The sequence below is a fragment of the Schistocerca nitens genome, chromosome 1 (assembly GCF_023898315.1).
Source record: "Schistocerca nitens isolate TAMUIC-IGC-003100 chromosome 1, iqSchNite1.1, whole genome shotgun sequence".
In the NCBI taxonomy this organism is placed as follows: Eukaryota; Metazoa; Arthropoda; class Insecta; order Orthoptera; family Acrididae; genus Schistocerca; species Schistocerca nitens.
In genome coordinates this window covers 630421409-630443482 of record NC_064614.1, presented here as the reverse complement: position 1 = coordinate 630443482, position 22074 = coordinate 630421409, and the positions used below count along the sequence as shown (strand labels likewise).

Genomic DNA, 22074 nt, shown 5'->3' with positions numbered 1-22074 from the left:
GGAGACCAGACAGCGTGGTCATCGGTCTCATCAGATTAGGGAAGGATTGGGAAGGAAGTCGGCCGTGCCCTTTCAGAGGAACCATCCCGGCATTTGCCTGGAGTGATTTAGGGAAATCACGGAAAACCTAAATCAGGATGGCCGGACGCGGGATTGAACCGTCGTCCTCCCGAATGCGAGTCCAGTGTCTAACCACTGCGCCACCCCGCTCGGTTGAGCCGTAATAGCCTTGCTCATCACTGTGCGACACGAAGCACACCTTCGACGCTAATGATCTTGATGATGAAGACGCTTTAACCTCACTTTCGCGGTGTGACGGTCTCGATTTGGTTCACAATACATAGCTGTAGGTGAGTGAAGCTACACAATGTGGTCAGAAGTATCCGGACACCTGGCTGAAAATGACTTACAAGTTCGTGGCGCCCTCCATTGGTAATGCTGGAATTCAATAGATGTTGGCCCACCCTCAGCCTTGACGACAGCTTCCACTCTCGCACGCGTATGTTCATTCAGGTACTGGAACATTTCTTGGGGAATGGTAGCCCATTCTTCACGGAGTGCTGCACTGATGAGAGGTATTGATGTCGTTCGGTGAGGCCTAGCACGAAGTCGGCGTTCCAAAACATCTCAAAGGTGTTCTGTAGGATTCAGGTCAGGACTCTGTGCAGGCCAGTGCATTGCAGGGATGTTACTGTCGGTAACGACTCTACCACAGGACGTGCATTATGAACAGGTGCTCGATCTTGTTGGAAGATGCTATCACCATCCCCGAACTACTCTTCAACAGTGGGAAGCAAGAAGGTTCTTAAAACTTCAGTGTAGGTGTGTGCTGTGATAGTGCAAGCCCCCTGCATGAAAAACACGACCACACCATAACACCACTGCCTCCGAATTTTACTGTTGGCGCTCCACACGCTGGCAGCTGACGTTCGCCGGTTATTAGCCATACCCACACCCTGCCATCGGATCGCCAAATTGTGTACCATGATTCGTCACTTCACGCAACTTTTTTCCACTGTTCAATCGTCCAATGTCTACTCCCCTTACACCAAGCGAGGCGTCGTTTGGCATTTACCGGCGTGATGTGTGGCTTATGAGCAGCCGCTCGACCATGAAATCCAAGTTTTCTCACCTCCCGCCTAAATGTCATAGTACTTGCAGTGGATCGTGATGCCGTTTGGAATTCCTGTGTGATGGTCTGGATAGATGTCTGCCAATTACACATTACGACCCTCTTCAACTGTCGGCGGTCTCTGTCAGTCAACAGACGGGGAAGGTCTGTACGCTTTTGTGCTGTACGTGTCTCTTCACGTTTCCACTTCACTATCACATCGGAAACAGTGGATCTATGGATGTTTAGGAGTGTGGAAATCTCGCGTAGAGGCGTATGACACAAGCGACACCCAATCACCTGACCATTTTCGAGGGCTTAGCGCCCCATTCTGCTCACTCACGGTGTCTAATGACTACTGAGATCGCCGATATGGAGTACCTGGCAGTAGGTGGCGGCACAATGCACCTAATATGAAAAACGTATGTTTTTGGGGGTGTCCGGATACTTTTCATCACATAGTGTACTTCCATGTCTGTCCACTGTGTCTACGGACAATCTCTAAGCCTATGTAAGTTCGTAGGATTTCGTGGCCGTTGTCGCAATATTTAAAATCTTGTGGGTTGCTAGGTCGCGTCATATTTCCTTCTAAAATAATCGACGTTTCGACCCCTCTGCTTGGACCTTCTTCAGACGTTTCGGTGTCCACTACTATTAGAACAGTATTGTAGCATTAGTGGACACCGAAACATCTGAAGAAGATCGCAGCGGAGGGGTCGAATCGTGCATTAGTTTAGAAGGAAATATGATGCGGCCTAACAACCCAGAAGATTTTAACTTTAATGCATGCTGGAAAACAAGAGATCCCAAAGACTCATTTTGAACTTGAAACAGACTCAGTGAGGACGTCAGCGTTAACGTTGTAGACGTGTGAATTGGTGTGTGCGACAGGTGGAGGTGCAGCCGGAGCCGGAAGGTTCGTCGGCGCGGCAGGCGGTGTTCTCGCCTCGCTACCTGGAGGTGTCGGTGGAGGAGAACTGCGAGACGCCGGTGGTGGTGGCGGCGCTGAACGTGTCTGCGCCGTACCTCGGCCTGCCGCTCAACCTGAGCGTGGCGCCGTCGCGGCACGCCGCCTGGTTCGCCATCGGCCGCGACAACAGCTCGCTGCTGCTGGTGGCCAGCCCGGACCGCGAGGCCACGCCGCGCCTCGAGGCCACCGTGCGCGCCACCTACAGCCGGCGCGGCCGCCTCGTGCTGCTCTACCCGCCAGACCTCGGAGACCTGGGTGAGCCCTCCTCCCCCTTCTAGGACACCTGTCGTCCAACTTCTCTCCTCAGCAGCCCCAATGGTGACGTTGTTCCTCTGACATCTTACTCTACCGGCCATTAAAATTGCTACACCAAGAAGAAATACAGATGATAAACGGGTATTCATTGGACAAATATATTATACTACAACTCCCATGTGATTACATTTTCACGCAATTTGGGTGCATAGATCCTGAGAAATCAGTACCTAGGACCACCACCTCTAGCCATAATAACGGCCTTGATACGCCTGGGAATTGAGTCAAACAGAGTTTGGATGGCGTGTACAGGTACAGCTGCCCACGCAGCTTCAACACGATACCGCAGTTCATCCAGAGTAGTGACTGGCGTATTGTGACGGATCAGTTGCTCGGCCACCATTGACCACACGTTTTCAGTTGGTGAGAGATCTGGAGAATGTGCTGGCCAGGGCAGCAGTCGAACATTTTCTATATCCAGAAGGGCCCGTACAGGACCTGCAACATGCAGTCGTGCTTTATCCTGCTGAAATGTAGGGTTTCGCAGGGATCGAATGAAGGGTAGACCCACGGGTCGTAACACATTTGAAATGTAACGAACATTGTTCAGAGCGCCGTCAATGCGAACAAGAGGTGACCGAGACGTGTAACCAATGGCACCCCATACCATCACGCCGGATGATACGCCAGTATGGCGATGACGAATACACGGTTCCAATGTGCGTTCACTGCAATATCGCCAATCACGGATGCGACCATCATGATGCTGTACAGAGAACCTGGATTCATTCGAAAAAATGACGTTTTGCCATTCGTGCAATCAGGTTCGTCGTTGAGTACACCATCGCAGGCGCTCCTGTCTGTGATGCAGCGTCAAGGGTAACCGCAGACACGGTCACCGTGCTGATAGTCAATGCTGCTGCAAACGTCGTCGAACTATTCGTCCAGATGGTTGTTGTCTTGCAAACGTCCCCATCTGATGACTCAGACATCGAGACGTGGCTGCACGATCCGTTACAGCCATGCGGATTAGATGCCTGTCAACTCGACTGCTAGTGATACGAGGCCGTTGGGATCCAGCACGGCGTTCCGTATTACCCTCCTGAACCCACCGATTCCATATTCTGCTAACAGTCATTGGATCTCGACCAACGCGAGCAGCAATGTCTCGGTACGATAAACCGCAATGGCGATAGGGTACAATCCGACCTTTATCAAAGTCGGAAACGTGATGGTACGCATTTCTCCTCCTTACACGATGCATCACAACAACGTTTTACCAGGAAACGCCGGTCAACTGCTGTTTGTGTATGAGAAATCGGTTGGAAACTTTCCTCATATCAGCACGTTGTAGGTGTCGCCACAGGCGCCAACCTTGCGTGAATGCTCTGAAAAGCTAATCACTTGCATATCACAGCATCTTCTTCCTGTAGGTTAAATTTCGCTTCTGGAGCTCGCCATCTTCGTGGTGTAGCAATTTTAATGGCCAGTAGTGTATTAATTGGTAACACACAAATTCGTATGTTACGAGTCCGCAACAGACTAGCTATAGTAATGGCGCCGTGAGGTGTCCGCCGGTCCCCAAGTACACACTGTTAAAAGCCAGCATCACTGGGAATATTTCGTGTGGAGCGCTCTGTTCGCTGCTACACTCAGCGCATTCACGGATCCGTCATACTTCCGTTTGAAATTCACCATAGCAGCTGACTCGCGTACGTCACTGGTTATCAGTACTGGAAGACAAGGAATGAAACATCCCCGTTCTCACATCCCGCAATGGCCGCGCCAGTTATGCTTCTGCCCTAATGTAAAGCGGCCAACTTTACTTAACTCATCACCGAATCCAGAAAGTCAATAAAAGTAAAACACATCGTAAAATATTACTGTTTGCGTAAGCATTTTTTGTTCGTTACTGAGCAGTAAGACAGTACGTTTAAGAAGCTCCTCTTAACCCTTTCAGACAATATGGCTCTAGGTTTTTTTTCATTTCGTGGCACAGTTGCTACATCTCTAGCTACGTCTCCAGCAGATGCTGCTACATAGCGCCTGCAGCTTGAACTGCTTCACTTGTTTCAAATCTTAGCAGTAAGACGAGCAATAACGTAGAAGGGATAGATAACACTCCATCAGAATTTCTAAAATCATTGGGAGAAGAGGCAACAAAACTACCATTCACGTTGGTGTGTATAATGTATGAGTCTGGCCACATGCCATCTGACTTTCGGTAAAGCATCATCCACACAATTCCGAAGACGGCAAGAGCTCACAAGTGCGAGAGTTGTCGCACAATCAGCTTAACAGCTCATGCATCCAAGTTGTTTACAAGAATTATATACAGAAGAATGGAAAAGAAAATTGAGGATGTGTTAAATGACGATCACTTTCGCCTTAGGAAAGGAAAGGTAAAGGCTACAGGAAGGCAATTCTGATGTTGCGGTTGATAATGGTAGGACGACTAAAGAAAAATCAAGACACGTTCATAGGATTCGTCGACCTGGAAAAAGCGTTCGACAGTGAAAAATGGTGCAAAGTGTTCGAAATTCTGACTGAAATAGGGGTAAGCTATAGGGGGAGACGGGTAATATACAATATGTACAAGAGCCAAGAGGGAATTATAAGACTGGATGACCAAGAACGAAGTGCTCGTATTAAAAAGGGTGTAAGACAAAGATGCAACCTTTCGCCCCTTCTGTTCAATCTGTACATCGAGGAAGTAATGATGGAAATAAAAGAAAGATTCAGGAGTGGAATTAAAATTCAAGGTGAAAGGGTATCAGTCATACCATTCGCTGATGACATTGCTATCTTGAGTGAGAGCGAAGAATAATTACATGATGTGCTGAATGGAATGAACAGTGTAATGAGTATAGAGTATGGACTGAGAGAAAAACGAAGAAAGACGAAGGTAATGAGAGTAGAAATGACAACAGCGAGAAACTTAACATCGGATTGATGGTCACGAAGTAGATTAAGTTAAGGAATTCTGCTACCTAGGCAGTAAAATAACCAATGACGGACGGTGCAAGGAGGACATCAAAAGCAGACTAGCAATGGCAAGTCTACTAATATCAAATATCGGCCTTAATTTTAGGAAGAAATTTCTGAGAATGTACGTCTGGAGTACAGCGTTGTATGGTAGTGAAACATGGACTGTGGGAAAACCGGAACAGAAGAGAATCGAAGCATTTGAGATGTGGTGCTAGAGACGAATATTGAAAATTAGATGGATTGATAAGGTAAGGAATGAGGAGGTTCTACGCAGAATCGTAGGAGGAAAGGTATATGTGGAAAACACTGATAAGGAGAAGGGGCAGGATGATAGGACATCTGTTAAGACATGAGGTGTTGGGTTGGCAGAAGAGCCAAAACCGTGTTACTAGAGGAGGCCGAAATGCACGCATTTTAGCTCACGCAGGCTGGCGTGAGGAGGGAAGAACTATACTGACGTGAGGTCTGGAACATGACAAGGAATTAGAATTCAGAAAGCGGACGTAAGTAGTTTGATACTTAACTTTAATCCATTAATGATGATCGTCGCTCTTGACGGTACATGAGTCACAATATTATCTGTTCAGAAGACATAGTAACTGATTATGGCACCTTGCTAGGTCATAGCAAATGACGTAGCTGAAGGCTATGCAAAACTGTCGTCTCTGCAAATGAGAGCGCCTGTAGTCAGTGAACCATCTCTAGCAAAGTCGGCTGTACAACTGGGGCGAGTGCTAGTGAGTCTCTCTAGACTAGACCTGCCGTGTGTCGGCGCTCGGTCTGCAATCACTGATAGTGGCGACACGCGGGTCCGACGTATACTAACGGACCGCGGCCGATTTAAAGGCTACCACCTAGCAAGTGTGGTGTATGGCGGTGACACCACATGAGGGAATGACTTCCATGGTACTAGATGGAGCTGTAGAGGGCAAAAACTGTAGATGAAGGCAGAGATTGGAATACATCCAGCAGATAATTGAGGACGTAGGTTGAAAGTGCTATTCTGAGGTGAAGAGATTAGCACTGGAGAGGAATTCGTGGTGGGCCGCGTCAAACAAATCAGAAAACTGATGAAAAAACACACACAAAGGAACAAGACGAGCAGACGTAGGAACTATTTTTGTAAGCTGTGCACGACTGAATTTGTCTCAAAGGACGCTTGTTTTGCACATGGATTAGTACAGAAAACTGCCATGTTCCAGTTTGTACTCCATGTGTTGCGATAATAATTACATTTATTTATTTATTTTCGTGATTATTGTTGTGGTTCCTTTAGAAACCACTGTGGCTCTATGGGCAACATGACTAGCTGTGACAGGTTGTTGCATTTCCAGTTTCACACGATGCACTCTCGGAGAATAAAGCTAGAGGACATTCTGGTGTTCCTTTTTGGAAGGATTTATTCTGATGCCGGCTCACAGATTGACAGTAGCAGTGAAAGTGGAGACGATGAGGTAGCTGAAGGCGGTGATCTCGATTTGAGGATAGTATGCTATAGCAAAACGTTTTGCAGACTAATCAGAAAGATCTGGACTTGCAAGTACATCATAAGAATCATTAGCAAAAAATGTATAGCTGTAGTTGAAATTGAAAAACGTGCAACAAAGGAAAGCATCTACCAACAAATGGCACCTTAAGGCACTGTGTACACCATAGCGCAGAGAACGAACCTCACACAATCAGATGGAAATAGGCTCTCTGTCAAGTAGCCCTATGCCTGTCTGCAGAAAGGAAATACATTTTGCCTTACCACAAAAAGTAACGACGTTTCATGCGTAGTGGCTTCATTTCAGATCAGCCCGTATGTATGTAACAATGCACATCTTGTAATCGAATTAAAAAAGCAAGAAAAAAATTAAAAAATCCTAATTTTTAATATTTCGAGTGTGAAAGTCTTAAGAAGCTCTTAACGTTAGTTGGCGTTTTTGTATTCAGCTGTTAGCTGCTACGTGCACACAGTTACATAATGTGGTTAAGAACCGCACCGCAGTTTGACGACCGCTGCTGAAGTGTTTGCAGATCCACACTGCGCAGTGCGTCCACGTGGCGCTGGCGCGTGAGCGGCTCTCGTTCCCCTCACTTCGCTTTTCAGGCGACTCGGCTTCACTCGGCCGACAGTTCACTCTCTCGTCTTCGCGCGGACGAGCACGTGGCCGTACCACGCTACGCTGCGGCTCGCAGTACTCAGTAAAGGAACCGCATCACGCCTGCGTACTCGGTACCCTCCCACCCTGTGACCAAGTGGATACAGCCGAGTGACAGCCGTGCGGCTACACGTGTTGAGCGTGTGGCTTTGTCACGGGGCGAGGTAGCATAGGTCGCGTCTGGCAAGTTCCATCAAGCTAACGACGTTTATTCACCCTCTTTCTCGTGCAACCAAGTTGAGTGAAGACTAAGCGGATGGGCCGCGGGCTTGGAGCCTTCTAGTTTACATCTAGCCTGGCGATGCTCCTGTTTTCAACTGTTCTAGGCTGGCACATTCTCCTTTTGCTGCCATGATGCCAAGCAGAGGCGAGAGCTGGCGCACTCTTGTTGATCTCCTTTGAAATACTATCAGCTATCGTTGCTACAGTCTTGTGTTTCTGTCATTCAAGCCCTGAAGACACGTTCGCCACATGGTAAGATGTTCCCATAAAAACGTTTATCTCAATTGTTCTCTGACTCCATTATCCTAATGTAGGAGTTAGCTCGCACGACATATGTTTAAAAATTGCTAGACGCAGGTATACACGAAAATAAGGAAAAACTAAATGGGAGAAAAATCAGATACGTCGGGTTCATTAACAGTTGCTTTAATAGCCTCACTCGATCTTACATGTAAACAGCATCGATGAATGGTGTAATCATTTTTCAACGATCTTTCATTATGTCCAGAGATGATGCAATCGTAGACCTGGCAATGTAACTTGTAACTGGTACTCAGGCGTTTGTAATGGCTTATCACGTACAAGAGTTTGCCCTTTACACACTATAGGTAAAAGAGCGTCAGCATAGTAAGCTTTGAACTATTGCAGGTTACTATTATAAATGTCTTGCAGATCCATGGACCGATCACGCGGCAGTGTAAATGGGCTTTGATTTTGTGTTCTTTTGGTGTACATATATACAAAATTCAAGACGTTATTCATAACTTAGTTATTCTATAATGTGGCTATTTGAAATGCACAAACAAACAAAACCAATAACCGAAATTAAGCACTAGCCACAATCGAAAAGAAAATAAACTGCCATTCACGTAAACGATCAGACAAATCCATAAACAGTGCCTGAGACTACTAATCAAACTTCAGTATATAAAAAAATAGTTGTCTGTTACATGTTTCGTAATTATTAATCCAATGATACAATCATAAAAATCTGTTTCATCTTTTACAAAAAACTTTAATGCAACGTGTAACGAATTATCACAATAGCAAACTGCGTAGTTCAAGATCTTTGGATGAACATGTTCTAGTAACAACTCCTGGTCAGCGTTAATTGAGAAGAAGACTAATTGTGTGCTGCAGGTCACGACGAGGCGCGCGTGGTGGTGCTGGTTCGGGACGTGAACGACAACTCGCCCCGCTTCCTGGGCAGCGGGAGACCTCTGGTGACGGCCATCCCCACCTCCACCACCTACGGCCACCACATACTCACTGTCAAGGTACTGTGGGCGGAGCGGCAACTGACGGGTCATATCACTCTGTCGTCTGGTGCACATTGTTTACATGCATTAAGTTCTATTACATTTCTTGACACTCAGAAAGCCTTCAAGAATGCAACATGAAATAGGATGTCAAAATTCTGAGATGGCTTGCTTTACAATCTACACGATCTACAGAAACTCTGCAGAATAATTCAAGCCGAAAACAGAGAAAGTAAATGTCGTGTTAAATAAATTAAAATATAAATTTGCAACTGGCAGTTCTTGATGTTTGACTTGTATTTTGAAGAAAAAGTTAAATAACAGAGGTTAGTACAATGTCAATGTATGGAAGTACGAGATATCGATTCTCTAGTCACGTATGAGCTTCGTAGACGAACGTCGGGAAACAAAGGTCATGTTACATCCAATAGCACAATGCAGCGTGCAGAATGAACTAGTTAAGCATCTTTTCTAAGAAGTCAGCTTACCACTTAAACCATATGAATTACCTTCGACCTTCTCCAGTTTGGGTACTCATAGTCAGAATCATAATATAAGCACTGGGGAAAAGCTGGAATTCCGCCTTGCTCTTTCATGGACAAGATCCAGATGCCAAGAGACTGTTTGCTGTTGCCATCCTCTGGCCTTTTATAAACTGCCTTGTGAGTACTTTATCGTGTGGAGGACTGTGTCGGGCATGGATGTGTGTGATGGCCTTAGGTTAGTTAGGTTTAAGTAGTTCTACGTTCTAGGGAACTGATGACCTCAGAAGTTAAGTTCCATAGTGCTCAGAGCCATTTGAACCATTTGAAGCGAGACTCATCATTGAAGACAATTCTACTCCAGTCAATAAGATTACAGGACGAATACATGTCTGGAGACCCTCTGGACAGCAGAAGGATATCAATATGACTGGCGTTCGCCGTACGGCCTGACATCTGGGAGTGATGGTCTGGTCTGCCATTTCTCTTCATAGAAGGACTCCTTTGGTTGTCACACACGGCATCGTTACAACACAATGGTTTGTCGACGATATTCTACGCCCCGTTTTATTGCCCTTCATGGCAAGCCATCCTGGGCTTACATTTCAGCCATATAAAGCCCGCCCGCGTACGGAGAGAGTTTCTGCTGCTTGGCTTCGTGCTTGCCAAATCCTACAGTGGCCATCAAGGTCGCTGGGTCTCACCCAACTGGGAACTTGTGGAACATTATGGGCAGGCCCACCAACCAGCTCAGGATTTTGACGAACTAATGCGTCAACTGGACAGTGTGAGGTAACGGGCGAGTTGTGGTGCCCTGGAAATATTTTAAGTTCGGAGTTTTCGACCACCGCACGGGCCGCTAGGCACGCCGGGGCTCGTCAGCGACCGCGTGGTGCCGAACGTTAGCCGGAGTAAGAGGGGTAGTAGCCGCAGCGGGTGGTCCAGACCGACCACGTGGCTGGGGTTTCATGTTGACGCTGTGTCGAGGAATGGGCTTTGTGCCGATGAAGGAGATTTGTATGCCGGTAGTGCCAAAGATGGCGGACTTTTTAAAACCTTAATGGCAGACATTTGACAGTTCGTTCAGAAATAAACAGTAGCCAGACGAATCATGATGTCTCAAAAAGAAACATGTACATTGCCATTATTTGCACGACGATTCTGATGGTGTAATCAGATTTTCAATATTTTTATTAGTTTAAAGTTTAGTATCTGACGATAAATTATACAAGTAACACCCAGCAACGAATTTCCAAAATATAAACGGTTCATCCGATTTTGTCGCTCGACTTGTCTTTAGAAAGCTATTAGTGTAAATCAAAATTGCTATAATTACAGGCATGTAACTTGAATAGTACATGAATTATTGCAGGTCAAAGTGGCCCATTACAATCAACATCTACATCTACATCCATACTCTGCAAGCCACCTGACGTTGTATGGCGGAGGGTATCTTGTGTACCTCTATCGGTTCCCTCTTCTATTCCAGTCTCGTATTGTTCGTGGAAAGAAAGATTGTCGGTATGCCTCAGTGTGTACTCTAATCTCTCTGATTTTATCCTCATGGTCTCTTCGCGAGATATACGTAGGAGGGAGCAATATACTGCTTGACTCTTCGGTGAAGGTATGTTCTCGAAACTCCAACAAAAGCCCGTACCGAGCTACTGAGCGTCTCTCTTGCAGAGTCTTCCACTGGAGTTTATCTATCATCGCCGTAGCGCTTTCGCTATTACTAAATGATCCTGTAACGAAGCGCGCTGCTCTCCGTTGGATCTTCTCTCTCTCTTCTATCAACCCTATCTGGTACGGATCCCACACCGGTGAGCAGTATTCAAGCAGTGGGCGAACAAGTATACTGTAACCTACTTCCTTTGTTTTCGGACTGCATTTCCTTAGGATTCTAATGAATCTCAGTCTGGCATCTGCTTACCGACGATTAATTTTATATGGTCATTACATTTTAAATCACTCCTAATGCCTACTCCCAGATAATTTCTGGATTTAACTGCTTCCAGTTGCTGACCTGCTATATTATGGCTAAAATGATGAAGGATCTTTCTTTCTATGTATTCGCAGCACATTGTCTACATTGAGATGCAATTGCCATTCCCTGCACCATGAGTCAATTCGTTGCAGATCCTCCTGCATTTCAGTACAATTTTCCAGTGTTACAACCTCTCGATATACCACAGCATCATCCGCAAAAAAACCTCAGTGAACTTCCGATGTTATCCACAAGGTCATTTACATATATATTGTGAATAGCAACGGTCCTACGACACTCCCTTGCGGCACATCTGAAATCACTCTTACTTCGGAAGACTTCTCTCCATTGAGAATGACATGCTGCGGTCTGTTATCTAGTAACTCTTCAATCCAATCACACAATCGGTGGGTTAGTCCATACGCTCTTACTTCGTTCATTAAACGACTGTGAGGAACTGTATCAAACGTACTGCGGAAGACAAGAAACACGGCATCTACCTAGGAACCCGTGTCCATGGCCCTCTGACTCTCGTGGACGAAAAACGGTAGCAAAAAAATGGTTCAAATGGCTCTGATCACTATGGGACTTAACATCTATGGTCATCAGTCCCCTAGAACTTAGAACTACTTAAACCTAACTAACCTAAGGACAGCCGGCTGCGGTGGTCTAGCGGTTCTAGGCGCGCAGTCCGGAACCGCGCGACTGCTACGGTCGCAGTTTCGAATCCTGCCTCGGGCATGGATGTGTGTGATGTCCTTAGGTTAGTTAGGTTTAGGTAGTTCTAAGTTCTAGGGGACTGAGGACCACAGATGTTAACTCCCATAGTGCTCAGAACCTTTTTTAACCGAAGGACATCACACAACACCCAGTCATCACGAGGCAGAGAAAATACCCTGACTCCGCAGGGAATCGAACCCGGGAACCCGGGCGTGGGAAGCGAGAACGCTACCGCACGACCACGAGCTGCGGAAAAAACGGTAGCAGTGTGCTTATAAATATATGTATTCGTCTGTGTCTTTGTCTATATCCGATGTATACTATTCATGAAGAAATTGGTTAAATATTTACTACAATTTAGAAAACACAGAGACAGTAGGCTACTGGGCTACCTTCGGTTCTATTCCTTTGATATATGTTTATTTAATTTGGTTATGTATTTAATAATGTGTGTTAGAGTGTGTTTATGGTCCAGCCGTAGGAATATTTGTTTATTTTCAAGTTATTTAAATGTAAATCCAATATTTCGAATGTTTTTTCATTACGTTTATGAGTGTGTGTTGGCTTGGAGACAGGGCGGGAGCGCTCTAGCCAATCACAGCGATCGTTCCAAGAAGGACACGTGGAGAAATGGCTCTGAGCACTATGGGACTTAACATCTTAGGTCATCAGTCCCCTAGAACTTAGAACTACTTAAGCCTAACTAACCTAAGGATACCACACACATCCATGCCCGAGGCAGGATTCGAACCTGCGACCGTAGCAGCCCCGCGGTAACACGTGGAGAGATTGTATGGAAGTGGAGGAGGAGCTTCAGTTCTGGACGGGACACAGAGAGTGCAGGACGCGAAGGCGCGACGGGCGGTCGCAGAAAGGACCTGGAGAGTGGAGCAGTTTGCGCGTGGTCGCGGGAGATAGAAATACGAGGCCTGTTCAGAAAGTAAGCTCCGATTGATTGCCAAATTGAAACCACAGTGAACATCAGAAATTTTTTACTTGTAACAATTAGCTACACCTTTCAGCTACTTCTCTACGTAGTCGCCGTTCTGACTTAGACTTTTGTCATAGCGTTGTACCAACTTTTCAATAGCCTCATCATAGAAGGCAGCCGCCAGTGCTTTCCGCCAATTCTCCACGCTGGCCTACACCTCGTTGTCTGTGTCAAAATGTTGTCTTCAAAGACAGCGGTTCATGTGACCAGAGATGAAACTCAGGGGGAGACAATTGCGGACTGTATTGTGGGTAATCTCACATTTCCATTTGAAAACGATGCAGGAGCATCTTCATTGCCCCTGCAGAATGCGGCTGAGAATTGTCTTGAAGAAGAAACAGCACGACAGTTATGTAATGTTAGCTGCATAGCTTCAGGCAAAATTTCTCACCAGGCCCTCGTACTTGGCGGCAGACACTATTTTCTAGACATCTTTACGCACTCACTGCCAGCTCAGAAATGAGAAGAGCGACGTGATGCTAACTGGGGTTATACTAGAGACACTACCCAACACATCTGTGCAAAGCTTTATCGGATTTTCATAGTCGTTTCCATTTCGCGACCGATCGGAGCTTACTTTCTGACCGCCCCTCGTATTTCGTAGTGCCTACTTCTGCAGTGAAGACGTAGGATGCGTTTAGAAGTGAATATCTCGCAAGCTATGTTGTTGTTCATAACTAATTACTTGAAGTAGGAATCTATTTTTTCCCTTTTGTTCAACTTATGTTTTATTTAATTGCTGGACCATCGACACCAATAATTGTTTGCAGTAATAAACGGCATTCATAAAGGTACTTGTGTTATCATAATCATCATTTAAAGTCGTTAAAAATAGTACCTGCTGATTTTATTTAATTTCCATATATCATTTATAAATGTTACATTTAAAATTCGCAATTACCGAGTGATAGGAACCTTCGACCATTCGATTCATGTGTATATTCATATTATATACTGTAGACTCAGCTGTATTTGGCTTGTGATGCGGGAACTACGTATTCCAGCCCCTAGACAACGAAACCAGCCAAAACGTTTAATATTTCAACTCTGATTCTGAGGGTACGTTGTTGAGGGCCACACCATCACATTATATTATTTTGAAAGCCCGCAACATTATGTGGCACGATGTCCCCCAGGAGGACAACCAACAAATCTATCAGTCAAAGTTAAGCCGAATAACTGCTTGCATAAAGGCCAGATTTTGGTCAACGCATTATAGGCTTGCTTAGTTCGTGAAGCTCTTTCCATGAATATGTCATGTCGTCTTTATTTTTCCTTACATGTGCACCACATTTACCGAATTGTATTCCATTCGGATAATTCCTTCGTGGAGCGTAGTTTGCTTTTTTTTAGTGTAAGCACTCCGTCTTCAGGCCACAAGGGGCCCATCGGGGCCATCCGACCGCCGTGTCATCCTCAGTTGAGGATGCGGATAGGAGTGCGTGTGGTCAGCACACCGCTCTCCCGGTCGTTATGATGGTTTTCTTTGACCGGAGCCGTTACTATTCGGTCGAGTAGCTCCTCAATTGGCATCACGAGGCTGAGTGCACCCCGAACAATGGCAACAGCGCATGGCGGCTGGATGGTCACCCATCCAAGTGCCGGCCACGCCCGACAGCGCTTAACTTCGGTGATCTCATGGGAACTGGTGTATCCACTGCGGCAAGGCCGTTGCGTTTTTGTTTTAGTGTAATAAGTAGAAAAGTCCTCATCGCATAAAAACACTTCCATTCATACGTGGGCGCAGATTTCCACCAGGTGTGGGTCATTTTCAGAACGTACTCCAATAATGGCTTGTGGAGGCGACAGCACAGAGCAGGAACTGTGGATACCATCCACTGATGTCGAGCAGTCAACCTAAAAGTGATATTATGCTATCAAGACTCTTCTATGTAAAATTTTGTTACTGTTCTTTGTGATGATCACTGTGCTCAATATGTTTACACGTGTAAACTCATCATTTTGTTGAAGATAATATACTTTTATGAGATAGTATACTTTTATGAGAGTACTAAACTTTTCTTACAGGGGTCATTTTTTCTGAATGTTACAATTTTCTCCTTTTACGGAGATAGAGGATTTTCTCCTCGGGGTGTGACAGCCAGCATTCCTGTACGATTACACACGTGTGTAGTGCAGAGCGCGGTGGTGAGGTGTGTGCGCGCGGCTTGTGCAGGCGGAGGACCCGGACGAGGGCGCCAACGGCGAGGTGCGCTACTCGCTGCTGGGCGGCGCCGGCTCGGGCCCGCAGGCGCGCTTCGCGGTGGACGCCGCCAGCGGCCGTGTGCGCGCCCTCTCCTCCTTCCGCAGGGACGCCGGCCGTGTCTTCGGATTCGACGTCAAGGCCACCGACCGCCGCGGCGCCGACGACGGCCGCTCCACCATCGCCAACGTGCTCGTAAGTGTCGCTGCCGTCGCCCCACCGCCGTACCTCCCTTTGCTCACTGCGTGTGCGGAAAGCATTTCGGCTGATACCTCTAGCAGGATCTCTCTTACTACGCTGCTGGCCATTAAAATTGCTACACCAAGAAGAAATCAGATGATAAACGGGTATTCGTTGGACAAATATATTACACTAGAACTGACATGTAATTACTTTTTCACGCAATTTGGGTGCATAGATCCTGAGAAATCAGTACCCAGAACAACCACATCTGGCCGTAATAACGGCCTTGATACGCCTCGGCATTGATTCAAACAGAGCTTGGATAGCGTGTGCAGGTACAGCTGCTCATACAGCTTCAACACGATACCACAGTTCATCAAGAGTAGTGACGTGTATTGTGACGAGGCAGTTGCTCGGCCACCATTGACCAGACGTTTTCATTTGGTGAGAGATCTGGACAATGTGCTGGCCAGAGCAATAGTCGAACATTTTCTGTATTCAGAAACGCCCGCACAGGACCTGCAACATGCGGTGAGCATTATCCTGCTGAAATGTAGGGTTTCGCAGGGATCGAATGAAGCGTAGGGCCACGGGTCGTAACACATCTGAAATATAACGTCCACTGTTCCAAGTGCTGTCAGTGGCAACAAGAGGTGACTGAGACGTGTAACCAATGACACCCCATACCATCACGCCGGGTGATACGCCAGTATGGCGATGACGAATACGCGCTTCCAATGTGCGTTCACCACGATGTCGCCAAACTCGGTTGCGACCATCAGATCCTGGATTCATCCGAGAAAATGACGTTTTGCCATTCGTGCACCCTGTTCGTCGTTGGGTACACCATCTCAGGCGCTCCTGACTGTGATGCAGCGTCAAGGGTAACCGCAGCCATGGTCTCCGAGCTGATAGTCCATGCTGCTGCAAACGTCGTCGAACTGTTCGTGCAGATGGTTGTTGTCTTGCAAACGTCCCCATCTGTTGACTCAGGGATCGAGACGTGTATGCCCGATACGTTACAGTCATGCGGATTAGATGCCTGTCAACTCGACTGCTAGTGATACGAGACCGTTGGGATCCAGTACGGCGTTCCGTATTACCCTCCTGAACCCACCGATTCCATATTCTGCTAACAGTCATTGGATCTCGACCAACGCGAGCAGCAATGTCGCGGTACGATAAACCGCAATCGCTATAGGCTACAATCCGACCATTTTCAAAGACGGAAACGGGATGGTACGCATTTCTCCTCCTTACACGAGGCATCGCAACAATGTTTCAACTGCTGTTTGTGTATGAGAAATCGGTTGGAAACTTTCCTCATGTCAGCACGTTGTAGGTGTCGCCACAGGCGCCAACCTTGTGTGAATGCTCTGAAAAGCTAATCACTTGCATATCAAAGCATCTTCTTCCAGTTGCTTAAATTTCTCGTCTGTAGCACGTCATCTTCGTGGTGTAGCAATTTCAATGGCGAGTAGTGTTTGAACGAGTTCCTAGCTTGTCAAATTAGGCGAATCGCGCTATGTGGAAACGGGCGTAAAGGGCAAAGTAAACAACGTATTCTTGTGATTGTGGTAGAAAGTTACCTAGAGTGTGAGACATTTCTCCTAATACCTGCACATAATTTTTTTTCACCAGTTAGATGTCCACAGCTATAAAATAATTTTAAAAAATTCAATTTTTGGGGGTTCTTCGGAACAGTAGTGGGACTTGGTATTTTCAAGGTTATTTTGCACTCTCTGACGGGATTGGGGTTTAACGCCCAGGCGACGACGTCATCAGGGAATAGGGACGGTAACAGGTTGTACCCTTTGAAAGAAACCATTCCAGCAATTACGGTAAGCGATTTTGATAAATCTCACAAAACCTATATCTGCACGGCCCGACGGTGATTCGAACTCCCTTTCCCCTGGAAACGAGTCCATCGGATTACCACTACCCTGACTCGCTCGGCATCACTCTTCAAGTTCCAACTACTAGTTACTACTACATCAAGTTACGCAACACTTATTACAAAGTCTTAATTGTTACTGGTCAATAATGGCTATAGAATGCCGGAAAGTACCATGAATACAATGTTACGCACTATCTAACACGATTTATAAGTCCAGTCAAATGAAAATGAGGCATCTGAAAAAAATAACTAAACGGTTTATTATCTCAAAAGTAATCGCGATAAGTGTTAATCCATTCATTCTAGCGCTAGATAACACGGTCAATACTGTCATCGTAAAATGTGTGTAGTTGCCTAGGGAACCATGATGCATCTCTTAGTTCGAAACAAATCGACGGCCAGGAACGTTTTCAACGCTTCAGAAATTTGAAAATCGCATGGGGAGATATCGAGACTGTACGGAGGAGGTGTAAGGGCTTTCCAGCGAAACTTAAGCAGTGTAATCGATACAAGCTTGCAAACATGTGGACGGGCACTTTGTTGTCAGAGTGTTTCCACTACATTGCAGAAGTTTCGCTTGGAAGTCCTTACACATCCTCCATACGGTCCTGATCTCTCCCCATACAACTTTCATAGCTGTGGAGCCCTGAAAAAAGGTACTGGTGATCTTCGATTTGCTTCGGACGAAGAGGTGCGCGTCTGGTTACAATAATGGTTTCGTAAGCAACCGCAGACTTTCTTCCATTAAAACATTGACCGCCTTGTCTCACAGAGGGAAAAATGTAGGCTATTAACGGTTGTTGTTGTGGTGGTCTTCACTCAAGAGACTTGTTTGATGCTCTCCATGCTGTTCTATCCTATGCCACCTTCTTCATTTCCGTATAACTACTACAACCTACACTCATCTGAATCTGTTTACTGTATTCATCTCTTGGTCTCCCTCTACGATTTTTAACCCACAAACTTCCCTCCAGTACTAAATTTGTCGTTTCAGAGTGTGTCCTATCAGCCGATCCCTTCCTTTGGTCAAGTTGAGCCGTAAATTTCTTGCCTCCCCAGCTCTGTTTAGTACCTCCTCACTAGTTACGTGATCTACCTCTCTAATCTCCAACATTCTTCTGTGGAAAATGGAAATGAGCGTTTGGCGCTATTGGCCGGGAGGTCCTTTGCGGGGCAGGTCTGGACGCCTTGGTGCAGGTCTTATTACATTCCACACGTCATTGCGCGACCTGCGCGCCGGATGGGGATGAAATGATGATGAAGACAGCACAACACCCACTCCATGAGCGGAGAAAATCCTCGACCCAGCCGGGAATCGAACCCGGGCCTGTAGGACGGCAATCCTTCGCGCTGACCACTCAGCTATCGAGGCGGACACATTCTTTTGAAACACAACATTTCTAAAGCTTCTATTCTATTCTTGTCTAAACTATTTATCGTCCATGTTTCACTTTCATACATGGCTGCACTCCATACAAATACTTTCAGAAAGGACTTCCTGACACTTAAATCTACATTCAAGTTAACAAATTTCTCTTCTTCAGAAACGCATTTCTTGCCATTGCCAGCTTTCGTTTTACATCCTCTCTACTTCGGCCATCATGAGTTATTTTGCTACTCAAATAGGAAAACTTTACTACCACCTTAAGCGTCTAGTTTCCTACGTTGATACCCTTAGCATCACCTGATTTACTTCGACTACATTTCATTTTCCTTGTTTTGCTTTTCCTGAATTTCATCTTATACACTCCTTTAAAGAGAATGTCATTTCCATTAAGCTGCTCTCCCAACTCCTTCGATGTCTCTGACAGAATTACAATGTTATTGGCAAATCTCAAAGTTTTTATTTCTTTTCCCTGAATTTTAACTCCTACTCCAAATTTGTCTTTGGTTTCCTTTACTGCTTGTTCAATGTACAGACTGGATAACATCGGGGATAGGCTACAACCCTGTTTCTCTTCCTCCTCAACCACTGCTTCCCTTTCATTCCACTCTCCTCTTACAACTGCCGTCTGGTTTCTGTTGAAGTAGTAAATAACCTTTCGCGTCCTGTATTTTTACCCCTGCAACCTTCATAATTTCAAAGAGGGTATTTCAATCAACATTGTCAAAACCATTCTCTAAGTCTACATATGCTGTAATCATAGGTTTGCCTTTCCTTTAGGTCCGCAGCTCGTGGTCTAGCTTTGCTGCTTCTGGATCACAGTGTCCTAAGTTCGATTGCCTGCCGGGTCGGGGATTTTCTCCGTCCGAGGGACTGGGTGTTTGTATTGTCCTTATCATCCGGGAAAAGTGATTATCAAAGAAAGGGAAATTTGTACGGGCCTCATAACCGCGCCCCACAAACCAGATAACATCATCATTACCTTTCCTTAACCTTTCTTCGAAGATACGTCGTAGGATCAGTATTGTTTTGCATGTTTCTACAATTCCCCGGAATTCAGTCTTCCCGGAGGTCGGATTCTACCAGTTTTCCCATTATTCTGTAAAGAGTTCGTATTAGTATTTTGAAACCGTGGCTTATTAAACTGATAGTAGTGCAGGGAAGCTAAGACTAAATGGCTGCAGGAAAAATGTGAAGACATCGAAAAAGATATTACTGTCGGAAGGACAGACTCAGCATAAAGGAAAGTCAAAACAACCTTTGGTGACATTAAAAGCAACGGTGGTAACATTAAGAGTGCAACGGGAATTCCACTGTTAAATGCAGAGGAGAGAGCAGATAGGTGGAAAGAATACATTGAAAGCCTCTATGAGGGTGAAGATTTGTCTGATGTGATAGAAGAAGAAACAGGAGTCGATTTAGAAGAGATAGGGGATCCAGTATTAGAATCGGAATTTAAAAGAGCTTTGGAGGACTTACGGTCAAATAAGGCAGAAGGGGTAGATAACATTCCATCAGAATTTCTAAAATCATTGGGGGAAGTGGCAACAAAACGACTATTCACGTTGGTGTGTAGAATATATGAGTCTGGCGATATACCATCTGACTTTCGGAAAAGCATCATCCACACAATTCCGAAGACGGGAAGAGCTGACAAGTGCGAGAATTATCGCACAATCAGCTTAACAGCTCATGCATCGAAGCTGCTTACAAGAATAATATACAGAAGAATGGAAAAGAAAATTGAGAATGCGCTAGGTGACGATCAGTTTGGCTTTAGGAAAAGTAAAGGGACGGGAGAGGCAATTCTGACGTTACGGCTAATAATGGAAGCAAGGCTAAAGAAAAATCAAGACACTTTCATAGGATTTGTCGACCTGGAAAAGGCGTTCGACAATATAAAATGGTGCAAGCTGTTCGAGATTCTGAAAAACGTAGGGGTAAGCTATAAGGAGAGACGGGTGATATACAATATGTACAACAACCAAGAGGGAATAATAAGAGTGGACGATCAAGAACGAAGTGCTCGTATTAAGAAGCGTGTAAGACAAGGCTGTAGCCTTTCGCCCCTACTCTTCAATCTGCGCATCGAGGAAGCAATGATGGAAATAAAAGAAAGGTTCAGGAGTGGAATTAAAATACAAGGTGAAAGGATATCAATGATACGATTCGCTGATGACATTGCTATCCTGAGTGAAAGTGAAGAAGAATTAAATGATCTGCTGAACGGAATGAACAGTCTGATGAGTACACAGTATGGTTTGAGAGTAAATCGGAGAAAGACGAAGGTAATGAGAAGTAGTAGAAATGAGAACAGCGAGAAACTTAACATCAGGATTGATGGTCACGAAGTCAATGAAGTTAAGGAATTCTGCTACCTAGGCAGTAAAATAACCAATGACGGACGGAGGAAGGAGGTCATCAAAAGCAGACTCGCTATGGCAAAAAAGGCATTTCTGGCCAAGAGAAGTCTACTAATATCAAATACCGGCCTTAATTTGAGGAAGAAATTTCTGAGGATATACGTCTGGAGTACAGCATTGTATGGTAGTGAAACATGGACTGTGGGAAAACCGGAACAGAAGAGAATCGAAGCATTTGAGATGTGGTGCTATAGACGAATGTTGAAAATTAGGTGGACTGATAAGGTAAGGAATGAGGAGGTTCTACGCAGAATCGGAGAGGAAAGGAATATGTGGAAAACACTGATAAGGAGAAGGGACAGGATGATAGGACATCTGCTAAGACATGAGGGAATGGCTTCCATGGTACTAGAGGGAGCTGTAGAGGGCAAAAACTGTAGAGGGAGACAGAGATTCGAATACGTCAAGCAAATAATTGAGGACGTACGTTGCAAGTGCTACTCTGAGATGAAGAGGTTAGCACAGGAAAGGAATTCGTGGCAGGCCGCATCAAACCAGTCAGTAGAGTGATGACCAAAAAAAAAAAAAAAAAAAAAAAAAGTTAGATAATTTTCACATTTGTCACCAGTTGTTTTCTTTCGATTGGAATTATAATATTCATCTTGAAGCCTGAGGGTATTTCCCCTGCCTCAGGCATCTTGTGCACCAGGTGGCTCTCCCAAGGCCATCAGTAGTTCTGACGGAGTATCGTCCATTCCCGGGGTCTCGTTCCGACTTAGGTCTTTCGGAGTTTTGTCAGATTGTACTCGCAGGATCATATCTTCCCTTTAATCTTCATCTACGTCCAACTTCTCTTTCTACAATACTGCCTTCAAGTTTGGCTCCCTTACATAGACCCTCTATACACGCCTTCCACCT

General features: G+C 45.5%; 1 protein-coding gene across 1 annotated transcript in view; it reads left to right on the top strand.

Moving 5' to 3' along the window:
- LOC126191751 (cadherin-89D) overlaps positions 1-22074 on the top strand; it is a 410787-nt gene that overhangs the window by 363121 nt on the left and 25592 nt on the right. The window contains exons 20-22 of the mRNA XM_049932553.1: positions 2003-2336; positions 8831-8967; positions 15303-15524. Coding sequence (XP_049788510.1) covers positions 2003-2336; positions 8831-8967; positions 15303-15524 — 693 coding nt within the window. The remainder of the gene's footprint in view (positions 1-2002; positions 2337-8830; positions 8968-15302; positions 15525-22074) is intronic.